Below are 23,865 nucleotides of genomic sequence, written 5' to 3' on the forward strand. Positions count from 1 at the left end.
ATGTCAATGAAGATGTTAAAAAATAAAAAGGAGCTATAACTAAAGTTCAATACTAGCAACATGAATTTAATATTTATTATTTCATAAATCATCCTTTAGGTTTTGTTTCAATTCCAGAGAATATATTAGTTTAATTAAAACTTTATTTTTTTTGAACAATGGCTTTTTTATATGAAAGCATTCATTAAAATTCATTTTCTGGGGGCGACTAGGTGGCTCAGTTGGTAAAGCGTTCGACTTTGGCTCAGGTCATAATTTCACGGTTCGTGGAGTCAAGCCCTGTGTTGGGCTCTGTGCTGACAGCTTAGAGCCTGGAGCCTGCTTCAGATTCTCTGTTTCCTTCTTTCTCTGCCCATCCCCTGCTTGTGATCTGTCTCAGCCTCTATCTCTGACTCTCTCTCTCTCTCTCTCAAAAATAAATAAATGTTGAAAATTTTTTTTAAAAATTGGTTTTCTGATGTGAAATACAAGGCATAAAGTATTTTAAAATGTATATTTGCGTTTCACTAATATTTACATAATATGTCTAAAATTACAACCAGCTAAAAAATAAACTATTGAGTGAATTATTTCAACTTAGAACTGTTCTTTCATTTCCTTTCTACTTTTTTCTATGCTGCATTGAAGCCTAAACCTTTATTCAAGTTAAATTAAGATGTATGCATTTTATATCACCTTGAAACACTCTTCAAATAATGAAATTTTCAATTAACTAAATATTAATATTAATTAGCAATAAAAATTAAATATGAGTGCACTTTAAAAGCCAAGAATTCAAAAAAAGCAATGGAAGAATGCAAACTAAATCTAACTTGTTGCCTTCAGAAAACAACTTTTGCTTTTGCTTTATTGAAATGACATGGTCTTAGAACATCTTTTATGCATCCACTCAGCTGGCTCTGTTTTGATGTACATAGGGCTCTGGTGATGTACATAGGGCTGCATTCTTTATCTTCTATTCAATTCTTTCCTGAACTCCAATTCTGTTAGTCATTTAAATGTGAAATACAACTAGATATTCCATGAACCTAAACTAAGTTTGTTAAATATTACAGTCAGAACTTCTTATCCAAGATGATTATTCTTACATTTGGTATTTCCAGACCAGACTTCTCTGACCTCAGGTTGAAATATTGCAATTCATACCTAATATTAATATTTGATGTCTCATATAAATCTCAAATATAACATGTCCTAACCTGAACCCTATTCCCCACCCTCATCCCTCCTCACATAGTTTTCTCCACCTCAGTAAAGTGTACTATTGTTCAAACCAGTTGCCTATAAATCCTGAACAGTTAGATAGAAGGTCCAAAGAAAGATAATAAGTAATTAATTATTATGTTCCTATATGTCTGTTAAAGGCAATGAACATAAATTTATATTGACATTTTATTAGTTCTTCAACAAAGATATTCGTTCAGCATCTTTAACCATTTAAAAACAATTCGACTTTTCGCAATTTCTGAGGCAATTCACAACCCCCATTCCATTTTCCTTTTAATAGTTAGAACAAAGTTTGAACCTACAGTTGCACCAGATAAGAAAACTCTCAACTTTTAAACAAGTCTTGAAAACCTAACTCTAAAAAGAAGGTGTTTCCTTAGGAGGCAATAAAATACCACTTGTTAGTGAAGTAAACACATAGTTGGTCCACAAACTGGTGGAGTACACAGAGGGCAAGGACTGAGCGGCCACTCCAGATAGCAAGGTGGCGGTTTTAATAAGCAAGGGAACTGGGGTACCTGGGTGGCTCAGTCAGTTAAGGATTAAGGGTCCCGCTTCAGTTCAGGTCATGATCCTACGTTTCATGGGTTCTGCCCTGCGTAAGTTGGGCTCTGTGCTGACAGCCCAGAGCCTGGAGCCTACTTCAGATTCTGTGTCTCCCTCTCTTTCTGCCCCTCCCCTGCTCACACTCTGTCTCTCTCAAAAGTAAACATTGAAAGAAAAAAAGAAAAAGTAAGGGAACTTACTTAGGAGGCTTGTCTTCAGCTGCCGCTAGAGGAGTAGATTTCTGCACCTGCTGACAGAATCTTTAAAGTTTATATAGAGGCCTTAATGGGATTTGATAACATACACTGTCCAGATAGTTCAACAACAACCTTTCTAAAGGCTGTATCCTTGAAAATTGGTCCCATCTGCCCTTGTGGGCAGAACATACTTGCAAGGACAGGGGCTGGGAAGAGGAGCTTCTGATTGCCCGGATTCAGCTCTAGGGTCAACTGGCGGTCATGTCCTCTGGATGACCTTCTCCAACACAATTGTATATGTATCTATAAAAATCTTAGATGCCTGTGATTGTAATATAAAGTTACACTTTAAAAAATAACCCATGCAGCGTCTGGGTGGCTTCAGTCTGTTTAGTGTCTAACTTCGGCTCAGGTCATGATCTCCAGGATTGTGAGTTCCAGCCCTGAATGGGGCTCTGTGCTGACAGCTCAGAGCCTGCAGCCTGTGTCAGATTCTGTGTCTCCCTCTGTCTCTCTGTCTCTGTCTCTCTCTCAAAAAAAAATAAGTAAACATAAAAAAATTAAAAATAGCCCAAATTATTATGGGATAAGCCACCCGTTCACTAAATTCAGTCCCCATTCAGGGCAATGCAGCTGTTTCTGAAGGCTCCTCTGGGTGCTGAATTCCATACACTTCTGAATACAGTCCTCAGATTCGTCCATTCTGACTGGGTCTTGCCACCATGTTCAGTCACCTATGACTTCTCCACTTCTCAGATTGTAAAGAGAACCCTGCCTGGCCTTCTCATTTCTAAACAGTTGCTCTTGGCTCGCGTTCATGGAGATGGGGCTCCTGGGAGGCTGAAGGGTGCACCAGAGGAAACAGACTCCCACTCTCACTGCTGCCAACACAGAACCTTTATGAGGTCAGGATGAGCTCTCCAGACCTACTCCCAGTTCGATCAGTATATTTGGAGTCTTCTTTGTGTCTCTTGTATTTAGAATCAACTCTTAGATCTAGGGGAAAGGAGAAAGTCCAAAAAGTCACCTTTAGTTCTTGGCTAGTAAATCGTGAACAATAGAAACATCAGCTCCTTTCAAAAGAAAACTCCACCCTTACCCATTAGGGTATGTTTTCAACATGAGACTCCATTAAAACAATAGAATTGCCAGACTGTCCACTCATTTGCTCCTCTGTGGTTAATTCACTCTAATCGACAGTTCTTTTGTGATTCTAGTCTATATGCTGTTCTGTATGTTGGTTTATGGTAGATTTACCCTGATAAGTAAAATTTAAAAGTGTCTTATTTAATTTTTAAATACACTAATTTTGGGCACCTGAGTGGCTCAGTCAGTTAAGCATCAGGCTTTGGCTCAGGTCATGATCTCATGGCTTGTGAGTTCGAGCCCCGCATTGGGCCCTGTGCTGACAGCTCAGAGCCTGGAGCCTGCTTTGGCTTCTGTGTCTCCTTCTTTCTCTTTGCCCCTCACCCACCCACTCTCTGTCTCTCAAAAATAAATAAACATCAAAAAAAATTTTTTTAATATAATTGTAAGAATATGATTATTTGTTTAAGAGGTCCCCCTCCCCACACAAAACCAGTGGCTCAACCTTCATACAGTTATTTTTCTCTCATGTAACAGCTCAGAAGCAGACATGGGGCTCAAGGTGAGTTGGTGACTCTGGTTCATGAAGCTACCTAGGCACCAAAGTTTCCTTCACATTCTTTCCACCAATCCCAGAGAACTGTCCTTACCCCAAGGGTTCATTTGGCTTGACCACTACCATCTACATTACAGCCTGCAGGAAAGTGAGAGAAAATTCATCAGGCTGAAAATTTTAAGGATGAAACAAAGAAGTTGCATATAATTTCCACTCTGGTCAGTGAGTCCCAGAGCTACAACCAGCTGTAAGGAAGGCTGGAGCCGCAGTCTCCTGGCTGCGCAGCCCCACGTCAGCTAAAACTCAGAAGAAGGATGGATACTCCAGAAATATTAGCAGTTTCTGCCACAATGTGATATTCCAAATCTAAATTTCTGGTAATTTAAATTTCTAACACTATATAGTGCAATTCTATATTGTTATTTACAATGACAGTATAGAATTGCAGAATAACAATACAGAATTGCATTAAACTTCTAGATAATCAAGTAAGAGGATTTGAGGAAGGAATCAAAAGAAAATAATTTCTTGTTAATAAGCATATATCGAAGCAGTGACTTCAAATAGCTAGTACCATTGCTACTTCTTCTGACCATTATTCAGTGAGTTATCTGGTCCTTTTTATTTCTCAGTTCAATCCTGATAGCAAAAAGGGAAATATTTGTTACAGAATAGCACATCATAAGCTTTCAAATCGGTAGACAGGGCACTTTGAGTACCTATCTCTCTCTCTCTCTCTCTCTCTCTCTTTCTTTCTTTCTTTCAAGTAGGCCCCATTCCCAATGTGGCCTTGAACTCGGGACTCTGAGATCAAGAGTTGCACACTCTACCAACTGAGCCAGCCAGGTGCCCCTGTGGTAGAGTCCCCTCCCTAAAGAAACAGACCTCACGTTAAGGGAAGGCAACCTGGCTAGAGTGACTTCCCTCATGAGCCTGTAACATCAGAGTGTATGCCTATACATTATCCATATTTGGAAAACAAAGAAGTAGAAAAGGTATAAAAGACTATGCCACCTGGTGTTCGGGGCTCAGTTTTTTGGGTACAAACCAACTGAGCGCATACCGGCACAAATAAAGTTGCTTCCTGGAAAGAAAAGCCTCGGTGTCATAACTCTCTGTGTGAGAAACCTGCTACACCCCAAGCTTTCAATATTAGAAAGGTGAGAGTACCTTTCTTGTAAGCATTCTGTTAAACAAAAGTTGGGTTTCATCCATGTCGTAAGTGTCTGCTCTCCTTCTTTGATCAAGAAAATCAGTGCAGTGAAAATACTGAGACATATATCATTGACTTCATCAATTGGAAAATCTTTGAAGTCAGAAATGTGGTCCGAGTAAGGGGTGAGCTATGAATATAGAACTATGGCTGTGCAGCAGGCACGACTCAATTTTCCACCAGCTTTTAAAGCAGGTTATAAAACTACATTTACTATTCCTCCTCAAATCTTAGCCACCATCAAGAAAACCTGTGAGAAACCAAATGATTAAAGGATAAATTTCTGAGGCCTAAAATCTCACTGAGACTTTGTAAAAGAAATGTTTTCTGAACACCATATTCTTTATAAAGAGATGCTGCTTCCCATATTAGCAAATACACACATGCACGCGCGCACACACACACACACAGAGGCAAGTAAGTCAGATCATGTCATTCACTTTAAATTTTTTTAATGTTTATTTATTTTTGAGAGAGAGAGATACAGAGCACAAGTGAGGGTGGGAGAGAGAGAGAGGGAGACACAGACTCTAAAACAGGCTCCAGGCTCTGAGCTGTCAGCATGGAGCCCTACATGGGGCTTGAACTCATGAGCCATGAGATCATGACCTGAGCTGAAGTCAGAGGCTTATCTGACTGAGCCACCCAGGTGCTCCCTCATTCCTCACTTTAAAACCTGAAATGACTCCTTTTTAAATCAGAGAAAAAACAAAACTCTTTATTTTTTTAAGTTTATTTTTACTTATTTTTGAGAGAGGGGGAGAGAGAGAGAGAGAGAGAGAGCGAGCGAGCGCGCTGGGGGGGGAAGGGCAGAGAGAAGGAGAAAGAGAATCCTAAGTAGGTTCCACACTGTTAGCACAAAGCCCTATACGGGGTTCAAACTCATAGACCATGAGATCATGACCTGAGCCAAAATCAAGAGTCAGATGCCTAACCGAGTCACCTGGGCACCCTCAAAACTCTTTAAAATGGACACCATTCACTTCCCTTTTTAACCTTTTGTCTCTCCTCTCCTACAACTTTCCCCTCATTTCCTCCACCCCAGGTTTGCCGGACTCCTGTTCCTGGAACATGCCAGGCACCCTCCTTTCTGATTTAGGGACTTTTGGGGGCTCTTCTGCCTGAAATACTCTGCCCCCAGGTGATCTGCGTGGCTAACTCTATTACCTCCTTTAAGGTCTTGTTCAAATCTCACCTCTGTCAGGTGTGTCAATCCAGGTCTCCCAAAAAGCAGATGCCAACATGGAATTAGACACACAACAGAGTGACTGGGGAAACCACCTTTGAAGAGTAGAAGAGAGGGAACAAGAGCAGGAGAAGAAGGGAAAAAGGCTTCTGGTACCATGCAGATCCAACACCTGTGAAAAGAGGAGAAGGAGGTAGGAGGTCTGGGTAGGATGAGCCTCGTATTGCGATGCAGTTCTGAGAAAACCTCAGCCAGGACAATGGAAACCCCACAGGAAAGATTCCTTTTTTTTTTTTTTAAGTTTATTTATTTATTTTGAGAGAGACAGAGACACAGAGTAAGCAGGGGAGAGGAAGAGAAAGAGGGAGACAGAGAATCCAAAGCAGGGTCTGCGCTGTCAGTGTGCAGAGCCTGAAGTGGGGCTCGAACTCATGAATCGTGAGATCATGACCTGAGCCAATATCAAGAGTCAACCACTTAATCGACTGAGCCACTCAGGCACCCCGGAGGAAAGATGTCTTACTAGAGGGGTCCCATGCTGGGAAAAAGTAGTCTGACTTCAGTAGGCTTACTATGCTCAGTCATTGGCTTGAACTGCTGAGAAGAATATTTGCTTTGGGATGAATGGTGTTGTGAAAGGCATAACAGCTGAAGGATGTCATCCATTTACATGCCTGGGAGTAGGTAACCTTGGAAGGAGCTCTGAGTGGCATGCCTTCAGGCACCACAGACCCCTACCCTAAGTACTCTATGAAGTACTACAATCATTAATTATCCCACATAAAACAACCCATCACCCACTTGGCAGTCCCAATCCCCCTCACCCTGCTCTACTTTTACTTTGTTCCATAACACTTTGTTTCATATCATTAAATGTTCATGATAACAATGAGAAGAATGTAATATCCCAAATTTACGAGTACACCAAGGTTAGTAAGCTTAGAATGTGCATTCATTACAGGATTCCCCAGGGTTTCATCCTTAGACTTTATCTCCTTAATTCCATCGTCACAGATATGCTGTTAATAATGATAGTTATTTTGATGGTGCCATAACAACATTATTGAGCATGTATTATGTGCCAAACACTGTACCAAGTACTTTACCTGCATTATTTCCTTTAATTACTACAAAAAATTTTGTGATTAGTATTATAATTACTCCCATTTTTATTGATGAGAATACTGAAGTTTAGGGAGGGAACACATAGCCAGTAACTGGCAGAAACAGAAGTCATGACTTGGTCTGACTGCAGAGCCTTATCCCTTGTCTGCCAGATTGATTTCTGGGGAAAAAAAAATCATTGAATCATTCCTTTGCTTAAAATTTTTCATTGCCTCTCCAGAGCCTTTGAGGGCCCTCAAGAGCTAGCCTAGCCCACCTACCTGATCTCATAGAGATGAATCTATCTATCTATCTATCTATCTATCTATCTATCTATCTATCTCATTCCTCTCCTCACTCCTTTAGAACCCCACCTTTGAGCTGTACTAGACCATCTCACCTCTGAATGCCCCAGATTCCTTGTCTTCCCTCTTTCATTCCTGCTACCTCTCACTCCTTTTTTTTCTAACTCATTTTTGTCCTCAGGGACTCAGTTCAGATGCCACCTCCATCAGGGAGATATCTCTCACTTTCCAAGTCTGGGCTCAATGTCTCTTCTTACATTTTCCCACGGCAACTTAGTCTTCTCATAGAACTCTAATCCACTGTACCATACTTATAGGTCCCACCAGACCAAGTGTCGGCAAGCTTTTTCTTTAAAGGGCCAGGTAGTATATATTTTAGGTTTTTTGAGTTTTGTGGGAAATGTCACAACTACTCAACTCTGCTGCTGTAGTGCAAAAGCAACCACAGAGAGTATAATAATGAAAAGCATGGCTGTGTTCCAATAAAACCTTATTTATGGACATTGAAATTTGAATTTCATATAATTTTTATGTGTCACGAAATATTATTCTTCTTTTGATTTTTTTCAACTATCTAAAAATATAAAAACCATTTTCATCTTGCAGGCTGTACAAAAATAAGCAGGTGGGCCAGATTTTGTAGTTTGCCAATCCCTGTACTCTTCCATGAACTTTTAATAGCTAGAGCAGTGTCTCATCCAACTTCATATCCACAGTGTTTAGTACAGTATCCAGCTTATAGTGAGTGCTTAATAAATGTTAAATAAGTAAAACTCATATAGCTAGTAGTGAGTGATAGTTTCAGGATTCAAACCTGAGTCAACTTGACCTGGCAGTGTGATGTCACACTGCCCAAACTATGGCTGATGACATAAGTAATGCAGCATACTCAGAGCAAGATATTCAAGATATTAGCAAAGTAATTCTAGCTAGGAGTGAAACTGCTGGGCCATATGGTAACTCTATATTTTAACTCTAAAAAAATATTTCTTCTAGAATCAGCTTTGGTAAGTTACATTGTCACCAGAGATTTCAATTTTAATTATTTTTTTATTGTCTTTTTGTATGGGGGGTGATATTGCCTCTTTTATTTTAAAAATAAAATCTCATACAGAGTGGCAACATTGCCTAATTGCTAAGAGCACAGCCTTTGAAGCCAGACTGCTCCAAAAACTACGTTGAAACTACGTTGTTTATTTGAAGTTCCCAAGAATATTAAAAATGTATATCTAAACAAAAATTTGTACATGAATGTTCATGAAATTATTCATAATAGCCAAAAGGGGGAAGCAACCTAACTGCCCATCAACTGATGAATGGATAGTGAAATGTGTTATATCCATACAATGGAATATTATTTGGCAATAAGGAAATAAGTACTAATACATACTACTTCATGGATGAACCTTGAAAACATTATGCTAGGGGCACCTGGGTGGCTCCGTCCGTTAAGTGTCTACCTCTTGGTTTCAGCTCGGGTTATGATCTCACAGTTTCATGGATTTGAGCCATGCATTGGTCTCTGTGCTGGCAGCATGGAGCCTGCTTTGGATTCTCTCTCTCTCCCTCTATCTCTGCCCTTCCCCACGTGTGCTGTCTCTGTCTCTCTTTAAATAAATAAACTTAAAAAAAAAAAAGGAAACATTATGCTAAGTGAAAGGGTAGTCACAAAGGGCTATGTATTATATGATTCCATTTATATGAAGTGTCTAGGATAGGAAATCTTTACAGATAAAAAGTAGACCAGTGGTTGCCTAGGGTTGTAGAATGGGAGGGTAGTGGGGAAAAGGCAGTGACTACTAATGGGCAGGGTTTATTGGGGAGGGATGAAAATATTCTAAAATTGATTGTGGTGATGGCTATACAACTCTGTAAACATACTGAAACCCATAGGACTGTATACTTTAAATGGGCGAATTGTTAATTATATTTCAATAAAACTGGTATTAAAAAAACAGAGAAAGAAGTAATTTCCAGAAGTACCTTTGCGTCTGGCTCTTGATGATCATTTAAACTGTATTGTTACTGTTATTGGTTGCTGCTCAAGTTAGCCTACCATGTACCCTTCTCCCCACCACCATTTAATTTGGCCTTATTTACTGTGTTTTCAGATGTTTAATACAGTCCAAGTCTTGGCTATTTCATTTTTAAAAAATATAAATCCTCTTCAAACTGTAGCTTTTCAACCAGAGACTCCAAATTTCTTAAGTTACATAAATGCTTAGAGCACCATAGTTTTTTTCCAAAGGATATATATATAACAGAAAGAACCCTGAGTATTGTCAGGTAATTCATTCTCTTTCTATACAATCTTTTGCACCATCGATTATCTTCTTTATTTTCCTTTTACAGTTAGAACAGAGGGGTTCCTGGCTCTGGCTCAGTCGGTGGAGCATGTGACTCTTGATCTCAGGGTTATGAGTTCCAGCTCCACGTTGGGTGAAGAGATTACTGAAAAGTAAATAAATAAGAATAAATTTAGAACAGAAAGACCCTAAAGAACACAGAACTCCAGCACATGGACACTCCCTGTGACCTCACCTTTCAATTAGGATTTGGTTACCAGGGTGACCACATTAATTATACATGGAACATCAGAGGCTGACATCAGGTGACAGTGGGGTAGTTTGGACCAAGGAAGGCTGGGAATCCAGGCTGATCCTCCTGTCTGGTAAAGGCCAACAATCCTACAAAAAGTGTAATGTCAGAAGTTAGTCACTAAAGGGGTGGTATATAAGGTCACGAGAAGGGAAACTGGCCTGAAACCAGAAGTCTATTTCATAAGAAAAAGAAATTTGTGATTGGTAACTCCAGTAACTGGTGGAACTGTATGGTCTATTAATATCTTAGTTATTTGAAAGCTTAACTATAAGGCAGTTACAGGAGAGAAAGGCAAAACCATTTAATAGAGAAGAGCAAATCAGAGTAATATTAAGAGAAAGAAAAATGAGGTAAAAATTACTTTGAAATACAATTAGAAGGCATGACTTCCAACTAAAAGACTAGGAGGTTATTTTCATTTTCTGAAATTTGGTTTATTAATCTATAAGTGATTAAGTTGAATTCACTTCTCACTGAATACTGACTTATCCATATATCTAATCCCTTCCAGCTTTAAATATTTAGGAATTCAACACTTAGTACTGAAATCACAAGTTGTTTGTCTGATATCCCTGGACAAAGAGTTAGAAAGAATTTACAAATTCAAATTTAGTGGTTTTATAGAGGCAACAAGCCAACCAGCTGATAGGAATCAGCTCTCCTATCTCTGAGAGACTACTGTTTCTTACATTGTGACATAACTGTGATATGACAACTTTTTTTATTGCTCTTACAAGCTGTGTTGCTTCAACACAGATCAAAGCTTCCTAAACTTCATCAAACATTTTCATTATACTGAGAATACAGGAAACAAATTTAAAACAAAATTTTTATTGTAGATTTTCAAATCTAACCAATGGGCAGGGCATCACACTTTAAAGCTGTAGAAAAAGGAGAAGTGGGAAAGAGACCATTAGACTTCACCATGCTGGAATAACTTAAAATGCCTGCAAAAACTCATGTAGCATTTCAGCAGTAGCATTATACCCATGCAAGTGTTTGCCCAAGGATTTCATCAGTAAAGGGATTTGTCAAGCAGTCTTTATCTTCTTGTAGTCCAGAGAAAAGCATATTTTGAAAACAAAACACTGATTTGGTTTGCTTTGTGTAAGTTTGGTAGCTATACCAAACCTAGGGTTGGCTGAAGGCCTTTCTATCTAGCAGTGGGGCGTTGTGAGAAACCAGCGAGATGGTCCTAGTTTTTAAGGCTGGATAGAGAAGTCAAGTCCCAGGTCTCACATAGGTTGTCTTTCTCAGCTGTTTCTTAACAACACAGTGAGCTAAACACTGGGTCCTTATGTATGAATTGATTCCTGTTTGGGGTGGGTTCAATCACTCTCCTTCACAATGAATCTGTAGACATTCCTTGAAGGAATACACAGAAGTCTAGCAATTTCAGCTTCAATGAAGGCACCTCTTACCACACTTTTCAGTTAGGACATCTTTGTCTACCTATTTTACGCGTTGCCAAGCTGCTTCGGACGTTCCTTCTTCTGTAGTGCATTGCACAAATGCGTCATCAAATTGTCCGTGTACACGTGCCAGATTCGCCTTTAAACTCTCATCTCTTCGGAGTCTTGAATCGTGTACCTTCCAGTATTAGCAAGCAATACCTGTAATATCAGTTACTCAAGTAATACGTAATGAATAGCTGAAGCTGCAACCTGTTGAATGAAAGAATGAATGAACCCTCATTACGCACTCCCGCCTTCCTACACGGCTCCGCTGTGAAAACACTGATTTATCAACAGCGTTAACATTTTGACCTGTTATAGGGGAACAAACAAACAAACAAACAAACAAAACACACAGAAAGAGGAGAATAGACAAAAAAAAAAAAGGAAGGACGGGCTGCCCAAACTCCGGCAGTTCTCTCGGCCAGGCCCCGCCTCCGGCCCCGCCCCGCTCCGTCGCGTCTGTGCGCGTGCGCCGGCGGGTGCGCGGCAGCTGGTCTGAGCCCCGGCGCTGGGGGCGCGCAGCCGGGAGAGTGTTTGACGTGGCAGTTCCCAGCCCAGCTGCAACTCTGTGCGCGAGACCAGCCTGTGGGGACACAGGGCCGGGGGAAAGGCGCCGCGGGAGCAGCGGCCGCAGCGGGAGCAGGGTCACCGGGGGCAGCTGGCGCTAGGAGCAGAGCGCAGGCTCTCGGAAGTTCAGAGGCGTGCGGCAGCAGAACAGGTAATGCCTCGCCCTGCCTAGCTACGCTCTGGCGGGACAGCCCCTCCCCAGGCACAGCTGGAGCGGGGTGCGGTGCGGGGCCCGGGATGGGGGTTGGCGGGAGACTGGATGCTAAGCTGTGGCAGGGCAGCGGAGGAGACCTCATACTTAGCTCGTACAGCCCTTTCGTGCAGTTTAATAATGGGGGTGGGGTGGGTGGGCGTGGGCATTTTTTTACCCGCCCCCGCCCCCATCTTTTTGTCTTGGGATGCAGGGACTGCGTGCTTAGGGTCCTCACCAGCCCCAAGATTCCAGGGACACTGCCAGCGGTTTTCTTGTCTCCGTATCAACTTAATTTCCTTTTTGGAGGAAGGCAATATCGGAAATATTGATAGTAAAAATGGCAACTGTATCTTCAAGCTTCGGGACATCCTGAGAGTGCAACCAATTTGTCCAAATCCGAACCTGGTCCAGGGTGAGAGGCACACCTCAGCGATAATCGACCAGTGACAATGGCCTGGGGCTCCCCAGATTTTGATCCTAGGCCTGCTGTTGCCAAGTGGCTTTCTGCCATGTCGCCGCTTGAAGCTGAGTCAGGTTTCTGTAACTTGGTGCTGTGTGAGGAAGTTTGACGTGGCAAACCGGGCTGCGTGAGGAAGCAAATTCCTGTCAGGACCAGTAGAGAGGGACCCGACTGCTTGCTTCCTGCTGTTCGGAGTGAACATCCCGGCCTTGCCTCTCCGTCACTCAGCAACAGGCTGCTACGTAGGTGTGTGCTCCTGCTGACTTCCGAAATGTGCTTGGTTGGATGAGCTTGACCAAAGCTCAGGCTGCCACGTCTCTCTCTGCTGAAGTGGGAGGAGGGAAAAAAGTGTTGTCAGTAACAAAGTGGACCAGCAGGCTTCTTCCTGTCTCTCCTCTCTGCAGTTCTTTTCTTCCAAGGAGAGGAAAGCGATCTTACGATATTTTCGCTTGGTGCTTTTAATTTTGGAAACGCGTAGTTTAATAGGAAAATGAAACCGAATAAAGAATGACATTTCCTGAATGTAGGTCTATTTCAAGGCTTAGCAGGTATCACCGAAATTTACCTTAAAAGGTAGTATCGTAAAATAACAACAGGAAGGGTATTTCTATGCCAGGTAAAAGAAACCGGAGAGAAATCGTAGTATCAGTGTTTTATATCTGCCAAATCTTTAGAAACTTTATTTTGTAAGAGGGACCTGAGGCCCAGAGAGGTTCTTCACCTTATCCCATGTCACACAGCTAAGTATTAGTATATTTATAGTGAAAGCCTACTTCCTTTGCTAGGATTCACAGCCTTTTTTGTTACAAAAGATTTTTTGACAGTAGTTCTGTGTGAAATGTCTCTTGTCTTGTGAAACCTGGAAAAAATGGAAAATTTAAAACAAATTGATGTTTAGCTTCTGAGTAGAATCAAGGTGGGTATGTTACATTTGTGTGTGTGTGTGTGTGTTGCCTGAACATATATGAAATTGCTTTTTTTCTTTGTTCCTTAAATATATGTGCATATGTTTTCAGAAGTGTGATATTTAAATTAGAAAGAGAGTCTGTCATCTCTGAATGAGAAACCACTGACAACTCCCAAATTGTTGTAGGCTGCAACCTGCCTTAGTCATTTCATGACTCACAGAGTGAGTCCATTATCCGCTCCTTTATCTTCTGCTATATTTGTTGGACTATTGATCTCTCTTCGTCCTAACTGCCTAACGAAAATTACTAATTAGGATAGCACTGAAATGACACGAGCCAAAAAACATTTGGTTGCAGACCACTGGCAGTTGTGCTGGTCAGTGAATTGAATGACTGTGATTATTGCCAGTGGCATGCTTTGCGCTGAAACAGGGCCATGGAAACCAAAGGCACAAACATAGGAGACTATCTGTGAAATAGTTCATTCTTCCAAAGAAAAAGTGATTGGCAAGTTCTTATTCATATTTTGTGCCTGAGAATTTGCCTATAGAAGCGAGTTACTGAGTTCCATAGAGCTATGATTAGAGCCTGTTTAGGGGATAATGGTATGATATGTTGTGTGATATGAAGACGTCTCGTGCACCTGATATTTTCCTCAAACCATTGTAAATATTTACTAACGGCATTCTTATTTTTAATAGCATTAAGTAACTCAAAACTCTCTTGTTGACGTTTTTTTTCTTCTGTTGCAGGCTTCTTTTGTAGAGCTATCCCTTGGAATGATATTTTCATAATGAGTCAACAAGGATATGTGGCTACACCCCCCTATTCTCAGTCCCAGCCTGGAATAGGTCTTTCTCCACCACATTATGGACACTATGTGGACCCATCTCATGCAGGTTCTCCACCAGGTAAAGTGCATTATTTTGGCTTGTATGTGATTATTGATTCTCAGTACTCGGAGACTTAAGACATTCTGAAAGAGCAGCTTTGGGAGTGTTGAATGGTCATTATATAATGCAGTGGTTTGAGAGTATAGGCTTATTTGGAAAAGTATATTATAGAAGAAGCCTGCATCATCAGTTTGGTTATTGCTTGGAATACAACGAGTTTGGTTTTAAAATATAGATTAAAACAACTGACGAATGGATAAAGAAATTGTGGTTTATATACACAATGGAATACTACGTGGCAATGAGAAAGAATGAAATATGGACTTTTGTAGCAACGTGGATGGAACTGGAGAGTGTGATGCTAAGTGAAATAAGTCATACAGAGAAAGACACATACCATATGTTTTCAGTCTTAAGCGGATCCTGAGAAACTTAACAGAAGACCATGGGGGAGGGGAAGAAAAAAAAAAAAAAGGTTAGAGAGGGAGGGAGCCAAACCATAAGAGACTCTTAAAAACAGAATAAACTGGGGCACCTGGGTGGCTCAGTCGGTTAAGCGTCCGACTTCAGCTCAGGTCACGATCTCACGGTCCATGAGTTCGAGCCCCGCGTCGGACTCTGGGCTGATGATGGCCCAGAGCCTGGAGCCTGCTTCCGATTCTGTGTCTCCCTCTCTCTCTGACCCTCCCCCGTTCATGCTCTGCCTCTCTCTGTCTCAAAAATAAATAAACGTTAAAAAAATATTTAAAAAAAAAAAAAAAAACAGAATAAACTGAGGGTTGATGGGGGTGGGAGGGAGGGGAAAGGGGGTGATGGGCATTGAGGAGGGCACCTGTTGGGATGAGCACTGGGTGTTGTATGGAAACCAATTTGACAATAAATTTCATATTTAAAAAAAAAAAATTAAAAAAATAAATATGACCTTTGATTATTAAAAAAAAAAAATAGATTAAAACAAAGAAGCTCCTGAATGTTTTGTTTTTACTGTTAGACTTGTTCTTGCTATTAATCAGTTGTGTGGGGTTATTTAAACATTTAATAAAAAACCGAATTAAATATGTACATATATATCATACATACTATATATATTATATATATATATACATACACTAAAGTGCTTTTGGCAATCATAAAAAATCAGGCTTGATATTGGAAAAATATGATTAGATTCGTATGTCAAAGATTACAAAGTGATAATAACAAAAACATGGCCTTACCTTGAAATAATTAGTGATTGAAATCATTAATGGAGTGGGATTACCATTGCTCTGATGGAAGTTGGCACCATGAAGCCACCTCCCTTTATCAAGAGGCTGCTCTGAGGGACCCAAGTTTGAGGGTCAGGGGTGAGGCTAATAAGAGCTTGTTTCAGGTCTAATGGCCCCAAATTTCCTAAAAATATTTGTTTAAGACAGTTATTAGGAATTCCGACAGAATGCTGAGGAATTCATCTCAAATCGTTGTGTAAATCAGTGAGTGTCTCTTGGGGATCACTAGGACTGACTCGGATATGTAGAATCTGGGCTCTGCTGGATAGCATGTATGGAGTGCAAATCACTGAGGGCTGGGGAATGCCCTGTAGGGAGGCTTGACTGCAGCAGCCACACAAAGTTTGTTTCAGAAGATGCTCTAAAGACTGAATTTCCTGTGGAAAGTGACTCTTGTGATTTAGTCTGCCCCTAATTTTTAAAAACCTTCAGATGACGTTAAAAAAAAAAAAAATTAAAAAAAAAAATTTAAAAAGGGGCGCCTGGGTGGCTTGGTCGGTTAAGCGTCCGACTTCGGCTCAGGTCATGATCTCACGGTCCGTGAGTTCGAGCCCCGCGTCGGGCTCTGTGCTGACAGCTCAGAGCCTGGAGCCTGTTTCAGATTCTGTGTCTCCCTCTCTCTGACCCTCCCCCGTTCATGCTCTGTCTCTCTCTGTCTCAAAAATAAATAAACGTTAAAAAAAAAAAAATTAAAAAAAAAAAAAAACCTTCAGATGAGGCATCCCCCTCTTGTCCAGAACCAATCTTCCCCATAATATTTATAGATCTGGATCCTGTAGGAACTTTTTCTTGTTTCTCTCTATCTGGTGGTTCATTGCCCCTCTGCATTTGTATATGATGAAGATTATAAACTGCTCTTTTCGAGTGCTTACCATGTATCAAAAACTGGTCCTAAAAGCTTTATGTGCATTATTTTATTTAATCCTCACACAGTGCTATGCAATAGATTAGCCCTGTTTTGCAGCTAAGGAAACTGAATGGCTGGTATACTATGATTTATCCAAGGTCACAGAGCTGGTGGGGTAGCGAGGATGCATACCCAAGTATCTCAAGAAAACAAACAACAAACCCTAATACACACCTAAGTAGAACATTCAGTATCATTCACTCTTCCTTCCTCTCTTCAAGACAGCCATGTTTTTAAGAAATTACTTGCTTTCCTCAGTGACTCTCCATCCTTGCCTCTCAGTCCCTCCATGGCTCAATGTAGTCTGCTCCATAGCTTGGGCCCCATCCACTCTTCCCCTTCTCCCACCAAGGTCATCAGTGGCCCTAACACCAGATGCAGTAGACACTCTCCTGTCATCTTTTGAATTTGACACTGCTTATGGCTCTTCTTTGTACAAAACTCTCTTCTCCTTTGGTTCCAGTGACACCATATTTTATTATTTTTCTTGGTGGCTTTTTGGACATCTTTTTCTAAGGAGTCCCCTACCCCTTCTATATGACCATAAGTATTGCTGTTTCTCCTTCTTTGTTCTTCTTATTTTTTTTTTTAATTTTAAGTAATCTCCATGCCCAATTTGGGGCTTGAACTCATTACCCTGAGGTCAAGAGTCACATGCTCTACCAACTGAGCCAGCGAGGTACCCCTCTCCTTCTTTGTTCTGTCATCACCCCTCTTCTCTCACTCTATAGGTATTTCCCTAGGCTGTAACCTTCCATATGAAGTACTAATCTCTCATATCTATTTCTCCAGCCCATATGTCTCTCTTAAGCTACAGACTCTTATTTTCAATTGCCCACCTGTGTACGTGGGCACATTGAACTCATCATATCCAAAATAATTCAGAATGTTTTTCATAAAACCTACTTTTCCCTGGCATTCCATATCTCACCCAGCATCATCATCATTCACTCAGTTATCCAAATTAGAAATTTTCACTATTAAAAACATTCTCTCCCTTTTACCTTCTTCAATCCAACTGTCCTCCCAATTTCTTTTTTAAAAACAATTTTTTAAATGTTTATTTATTTTTGAGAGAGAGAGAGAAAGAAAGAGGGAGAGAGAGAGAGAGTGCTGTCAGCACAGAGCCTGATGCAGGGCTCGAATCCACCAGCTGTGAGATCATGAACCAAAGTTGGATGCTTAACTGACTGAGCCACCCAGGCGCCCCCCTCCCTATTTCTTTTGGGGAAATTGTAAACCTCTTTCCTACCTGCTTCCTCCTCTCTATCTTGTCACTCGTCTTGTTCAAGCCATCCATTTCTCATCTGGATTACTAAAATAGTCTCTTAACCATTCTCTATCTTCAGTACTGCCTTTCTCCAGACCATCCAGTCCTGTGCTAGAGGGATATTTATTTATTTTTTTTTTTTAAGCTTACTTATTTGTTTTGAGAGAGAGAGAGAGAGAGAGAGAGAGAGAGAGAGAGAGAGAGAGAGAACATGCAAATGTGAGCAGGGGAGGGGCAGAGAAAGAGAGAGTGAACCCCAAGCAGTCTCCGCACTGCCAGCACAGAGCCCAAAGTGGGGCTGTGAGGCCGTGTCCTGAGCCAAAATCAAGAGTTGGAAACTCAACCCACTGAGCCACCCAGGTGCCCCTGGAGGGATTTTGCCTTTCTTTTTCTTAAAACCTTTTATAGCTTCCCAATGCCTCTGATTGAATTTTAGGCTCCATAGACTTTCATTAATTTACCCATTTTCTTTTTTTCATCTGCCAAATTATCATGCCTGTTATTGCAGTGGTACTAAGCCATTAGTCATTTAGAGTCTGGTTTGTACTGGTGCTCTCATTTGCACTCCACACTACCAGAAGGTGGATCCATGCCTTCATGTTGTCCTCCACACTCCTGCTTTAGACTCACTTCAAGCGCTGTGCCTACAGATGTTTCTGACCACTGTTCTTTCTCAGGCTTGTCTATAAGTCCTTTTTTCCTTTTGTGTTCTTCTAACATCTGTGCAGGCCTCTATACCATTTGCCACACTGCAGTTTAATAGATGTGCCTGGAGCAGGGAAGGTACCCATTAAATGAGTGTGTGAATGATAAGCTGCTCCATTCATCAGCAACTCTCTGGTGTTTACCAGTATTAAAACAATAATAACAAGGAAACTTCCTCTGTTGGATTAAAACCTTCACACTTTAGTTTAAGCCTTTTTCTGCTTATTCAATTCTCAGATGGATACCAGCCTATCAGACTCTATAAATATACCTTTTTATAAAATACGGTGTTTTTGTTGAATTATTTGAGGCTGTTACTACATTACCCTAGCCTTTATTTCTCTGGGCTGAGTGACCCTAGATCTCCTAATCTTCAGTCATCAGGTGCCTTCTTTTCTAGTCTTTTGGTGACCCTTTTATTGGTTTTCTGGCAGATACAGGCAATCTAGTTGTGGTTCTTTGAAGTATCTGTTCTACCATAGATATGAGCAGTGCTGACTCTTGTTTTGTGTTTCTCACAGATCATACCTCCATTTGTGCCTATTGTGTGATGCTAGGGCTATGTAGTAAAATTTAACACATTTATTGAGTGAGAAAAATACTTGCGGCAATATAACAATGAATAAAATAAACCTAATCTCAGCCTTTAGAGTACTTACTTACCTAGTGGGACATGTGTCAAGTACCTTGATAGTGGCAATACGGGGGTGTAGTAGTATGATAAAGGAGATGGAAGGTGGTATGGAAGTACATGTCAGGGGCACATAACCAAGACTTATGGATAAAGGGAATCCTCCTGGAAGAAATGACCTGGAAGATGAGTAAGAGTTGGCCAGGTAGTGAGGCAGCTTAGTGGGGTCAGGAGGTGGCACTTTTGAGCCATTTGCAAGAGGTTCAGCATGGCTGAGATGTAGAGTGCCAGCAGTGAGGGGTATGCCTGGAGTGGAAAGCAGGGCCATCTTAAGACTTTATTTAGGCTTTATTTTAAGGTCAGTAGGATGCCACTGAGGCATTTTAAGCTAGGAAGGGTCATAATCCCATGTATATTTTAAAAAGAGTTATATTCTACATTAGAAAGGATGGAGAAGGCATAAGACCTGGACACACTGCTTTCTGGAATAGGGTTTCTCATCCTCAGCACTGTTGACACTTGGGGCCAGTTAATTCTTTGTCATGGGAGGTTGTGCTGTGCAGTGTAGGATGTTTAATAGCATTCTTGGCCTCTACTCAGTAGATACCAGTACTCCCCCTCCTATCCCCACCTGACCCATCCCCATCCCCAGGCCTTGGCAACCAAAAATCTTAGACATTGCCCAAATGTGTCTTCAGAGGAAAAATCATCCCTGATCGAGGACCACTGGTCTGGAAGCTGAGAGGCAAGAACTAATATTGATGTCCTGGAACTAAGGTAGGGAGATGGAAGTGGTGAGGCTTATAATAAATAGCAAACTTATATACATACACTACCGGGCACAGTGCCTTGGGAAAAGTAGTCATTACATGTCCATGCAGTAGGGAATTTATCTTTGTTTTATTTATTTAAAATTTTATATGTGTGTGTGTGTAGGTACACATATATATACACATACAGACACATATATATATTTAAGCATGATAAGTGCATTCCTTAATCACCATCATCTATTTCACCTGTCCTCCCACACTTATCTCTCTAGTAACCATCAGTTTGTTCTCTATAGTTAAGAGTCTATTTCTTGATTGGTCTCTCTATCATTCTCTTTTTCCCCATTTGCTCATTTGTTTTGTTTCTTAAATTCCACATATGAGTGATATCATATGGCATTTTTCTTTCTCTAATTTTGCTAGAGTTAATACCTATTCTTCTCAAACCATTCCAAAAAATAAAAGAGGAAGGAAAACTTCCAAATTCATTTTATGAGGCTAGTATCACCTTGATACTAAAACCAGATAAAGGCACCACAAAAAAAAAAAAAAAAAAAAAAAGAGAGCTACAGGCCAATATCTCTCATGAATGTAGATGCAAAAATCCTCAACAAAATATTAGCAAACCAAATCCATCAATATGTTAAAAAAATCATACACTAATGGGAACCCTCTTGCTCTGTTGGTGGGAATACAAACTGGTCCAGCCTCTCTGGAAAACAGTGTGGAGGTTCCTCAAAAAATTAAAAATAGAACTACCCTATGACCCAACAATAGCACTGCTAAGAATTTACCCAAGGGATATAAGAGTGCTAATGCATAGGGGCACATGTACCCCAATGTTTATAGCAGCGCTTTCAATGATAGCCAAATTATGGAAACAGCCTAAATGTCCATCAGCTGATGAATGGATAAGAAGATGTGGTTTATATATACAATGGAATACTACTTGGCAATGAGAAAGAATAAAATCATGCCATTTGCAGCAATGTGGATGGAACTAGAGGGTATTATGCTAAGTGAAATGTCTGTCAGAGAAAGACAGATATGTTTTCACTCATATGTGTATCCTGAGAAACGTAACAGAAGACCATGCGGGAAGGGAAGTAGAAAAAAATAGTTACAGAGAGGGAGGGAAGTAAACCATAAGAAACTCTTAAATATAGAGAACAAACTGAAGGTTGATGGAGGATGGAAGAGAGGGGAAAGTGGGTGATGGGCATTGAGGAGGGCACTTGTTGGGATGAGCACTGGGTGTTGTATGTAAGCCAGTTTAACAATAAATTATATTAAAAAAATAAAAAAATAAAGTGCAAAAAAATCATATATCACAATTGAGATTTACTCCCAAGATGCGAGTGTGGTTCACTTTTTGCAAAACAATCAACATGATACATCACGTCAACGAGAGAAAGGATAAAAACCATATGATCATTTCAGTAGATGCAGAACAAGCATTTGACAAAGTACAACATCCATTCATGATAAAAACTCTTTGCAAAGTGGGTCTAGAGGGAACATACCTTAATGTAATAAAGGCCTCATAAGAAAAATGCACAGGTTATATCATACTCAACGACGAAGAACTGAGAGCTTTTCCCCTAAGGTCAGGAACAACACAGGAATGTCCATTCTTAACCACTTTTATTCAATACAGTACTAGAAGTCCTAGCCACAGCAATTAGACAACAGAAAACAATAAAAGGGATAAACTTTTTTTTTCACAAGTGGTTTTTAATTTTGGTTTTAGTTTATCAGATCCAGGGCCAAGTCCAAGATATACTTTTCTGTGATGTTGTTTTTGGTCAGGAGTTTTTTTTGTTGGTAGCAGAGACTATTCTAGTAGAAAGTGATTTGTTAAAGGTATCAGGAAGCTAAGAGAATATAGAGAAAGCCAGAACCAGCTTGGGAGTCCGTGGTCCATAGAAATGCACACTCCACACAGGACCATTAGCAGCCACTGCCTTTCTACCCCAGAACCACCATTTCCGCTTCCTGGCCAGGGTCTCCCAGTGATGTGTTGCTTTGCTGAATTTAGAATACATGGCAACTACATTTGTAAGAGGTTTATGCAATGGATGTTCCGTCTTTCTAGCTCAGGACCATACAGAAGGGCAAGCCAGAAAGGAAAATGGAATTGGTATTGAGTAAGCCAGTCTATATCTGCCATGATATTAAAGACCAGTTTGTGATTTTAGATATTTTTCTTTTGGCATAAGCATAGTTATTAGTTCTTTCTTCTGGTATGGTTTTTCTTATTAAAATTCTCGTACTGCTCTATAAAGAATTCAATTTCTCTTTATCTCTGACCACTTTTGAAAATACCTGTAACGTGATCAGGAGAAGACTGTGACTTTGCAGATGAAAGTGATACTGGTTTCCCTTTGCCCTGAGGATAGAGTCCAAATGGCACACAGGACTTTGCAGCCTGACCCGACCAACCTGGACAACCTCTGTTCCAGCCACTTTCCTTCATAATCTCTCTGCACTGAACCTTCTGCCTGTCCCTGATCATGCCATGCTCTCTCATACCTTTGCTCAAGTTTTCCCTTCTGCCTGAAACCCTCTCTCCTGTCTCTACACTAAGAAAACTCTTGCTTGACTTGCAAGATTCAGCTCAACCAGTCCTTTCTCTTTGAACTTTTCCTTGATTTCTTTAGGAAGAGTTAGCTTGTCTTTCTGCATGTTGTAACATTCATCACATGACACTGCCATTATTTGTTTACATGGTTGTGAATTCCATAAGAGCTCTCAGTGTCTCAAAGGCACATTGAATGTATATTGAACAAGAATGAGTTTGAAACGTTGCCATAGAGTTGATTTTCAAAAACAAAAAGGAAAGAACATTTTAGTGAAATTGGTATATAACAATACTGCTTGAATATATTAAGCTGTTTTTTTTTAATTTTGTTTTTGTAACCAGCAATTTATTAATGTGTGTGTCTCATGGATACATATGGGAATACTCAGCCATAAGTAATGCTGAAAACTGTTTTTTTATTTTCTGGAACTATATATGAGGATTGTTGATGAAAGTGGTATTTAGCTATTACTTAAGGAATTCGAATATTTCTGGTTTCTTGTAGTACATATAATTATTATTTTGGCACTAGTGTTGTGGATTTTCTACTTTTGTCCAAAATAATGTTTCAAAAATGAAAATGCAAGTGTACATATAATTATGGTGTATATGTTCTGTTAGAATATAAATCCTTGAAAAAAGGAGGACAGGGGCATATGGTCAGAGGAGAGGAAACCAACATTTGTTGATCGATTACCTTATTTATCAGGCATTTCTGGGTGCTATTATACCTATTGTCTTATTCAATTCTCAGAACAGTCCTTGGAGACAGGGAACATTACTGCCATGACACAGTGTTAAAAGTTGAGGTTTCAAAAGACAGTGGTATCTTATCAGGGTCACAGCTGTTAACTGATGGGGGAAGGAATTCAAACCCAAGTCTGTGTAACTGCAAATCTCGTGTTTTTCTAACTTTGCTGGCTTTGGAGTTTAGAACTTTGTATAAAAATGTGGTGTTATAAGACTATTGGGGTGCCTGAGTGGCTTAGTCAGTTAAGTGTCCGACTCTTGATTTCTGCTTAGGTTCTGATCTCATGGTTCGTGAATTTGAGCTCTGAGTCGGGCTCTGCTCTGTCAGCTGGGGATTCTCTCTTTCCCTCTCTCTCTGACCATCCCCATGCTTGCACTAGCTCATTCTCTCTCAAAATAAATAAGCATTAAAAAAATATTGTTTTTCTTCTTAGTATATAAAAAATTGCTAAGTAAGACTGTGACTATAAAATTAATAAAA

The 23,865-nt window shown here is 40.3% G+C and overlaps 2 protein-coding genes and 1 long non-coding RNA gene across 10 annotated transcripts in view; 1 reads left to right on the forward strand and 2 right to left on the reverse strand.

Moving 5' to 3' along the window:
* SYNPO2 (synaptopodin 2) overlaps positions 1–2,427 on the reverse strand; it is a 207,678-nt gene extending 205,251 nt beyond the window's left edge. Inside the window, exon 1 of the mRNA XM_042935626.1 lies at positions 1,974–2,427. The gene's annotated coding sequence lies outside the window, so the exon portion shown is untranslated. The remainder of the gene's footprint in view (positions 1–1,973) is intronic.
* Positions 2,428–8,408: 5,981 nt separating this feature from the next.
* Positions 8,409–23,865, forward strand: part of SEC24D (SEC24 homolog D, COPII coat complex component) — a 110,015-nt gene continuing 94,558 nt past the window's right edge. For 2 of the 7 annotated variants that reach the window (XM_042935631.1, XM_042935632.1), the window contains exons 1-2: positions 10,005–10,118; positions 14,359–14,517. In XM_042935631.1, the coding sequence (XP_042791565.1) occupies positions 10,007–10,118; positions 14,359–14,517 (271 nt within the window). In that variant the 5' untranslated portion in view covers positions 10,005–10,006. Of the gene's footprint in view, positions 8,428–10,001; positions 10,119–12,019; positions 12,197–12,713; positions 12,945–13,592; positions 13,615–14,358; positions 14,518–23,865 lie in introns of those variants that run through there. The other 5 variants (XM_042935637.1, XM_042935633.1, XM_042935634.1 and 2 more) reach the window with 5 other exon arrangements.
* LOC122217923 lies at positions 9,101–12,005 on the reverse strand. 2 transcript variants are annotated; one of them, XR_006201757.1, is made up of 3 exons: positions 11,474–12,005; positions 9,962–10,107; positions 9,101–9,871 (listed from the first exon to the last, which is right to left on the reverse strand). It is a non-coding gene; the product is annotated as an uncharacterized LOC122217923 (long non-coding RNA). The 2 variants fall into 2 exon arrangements; XR_006201756.1 differs by having other exon boundaries at positions 11,443–12,005.

Source organism: Panthera leo, chromosome B1 (genome assembly GCF_018350215.1).
Source record: "Panthera leo isolate Ple1 chromosome B1, P.leo_Ple1_pat1.1, whole genome shotgun sequence".
NCBI lineage: Eukaryota > Metazoa > Chordata > Mammalia > Carnivora > Felidae > Panthera > Panthera leo.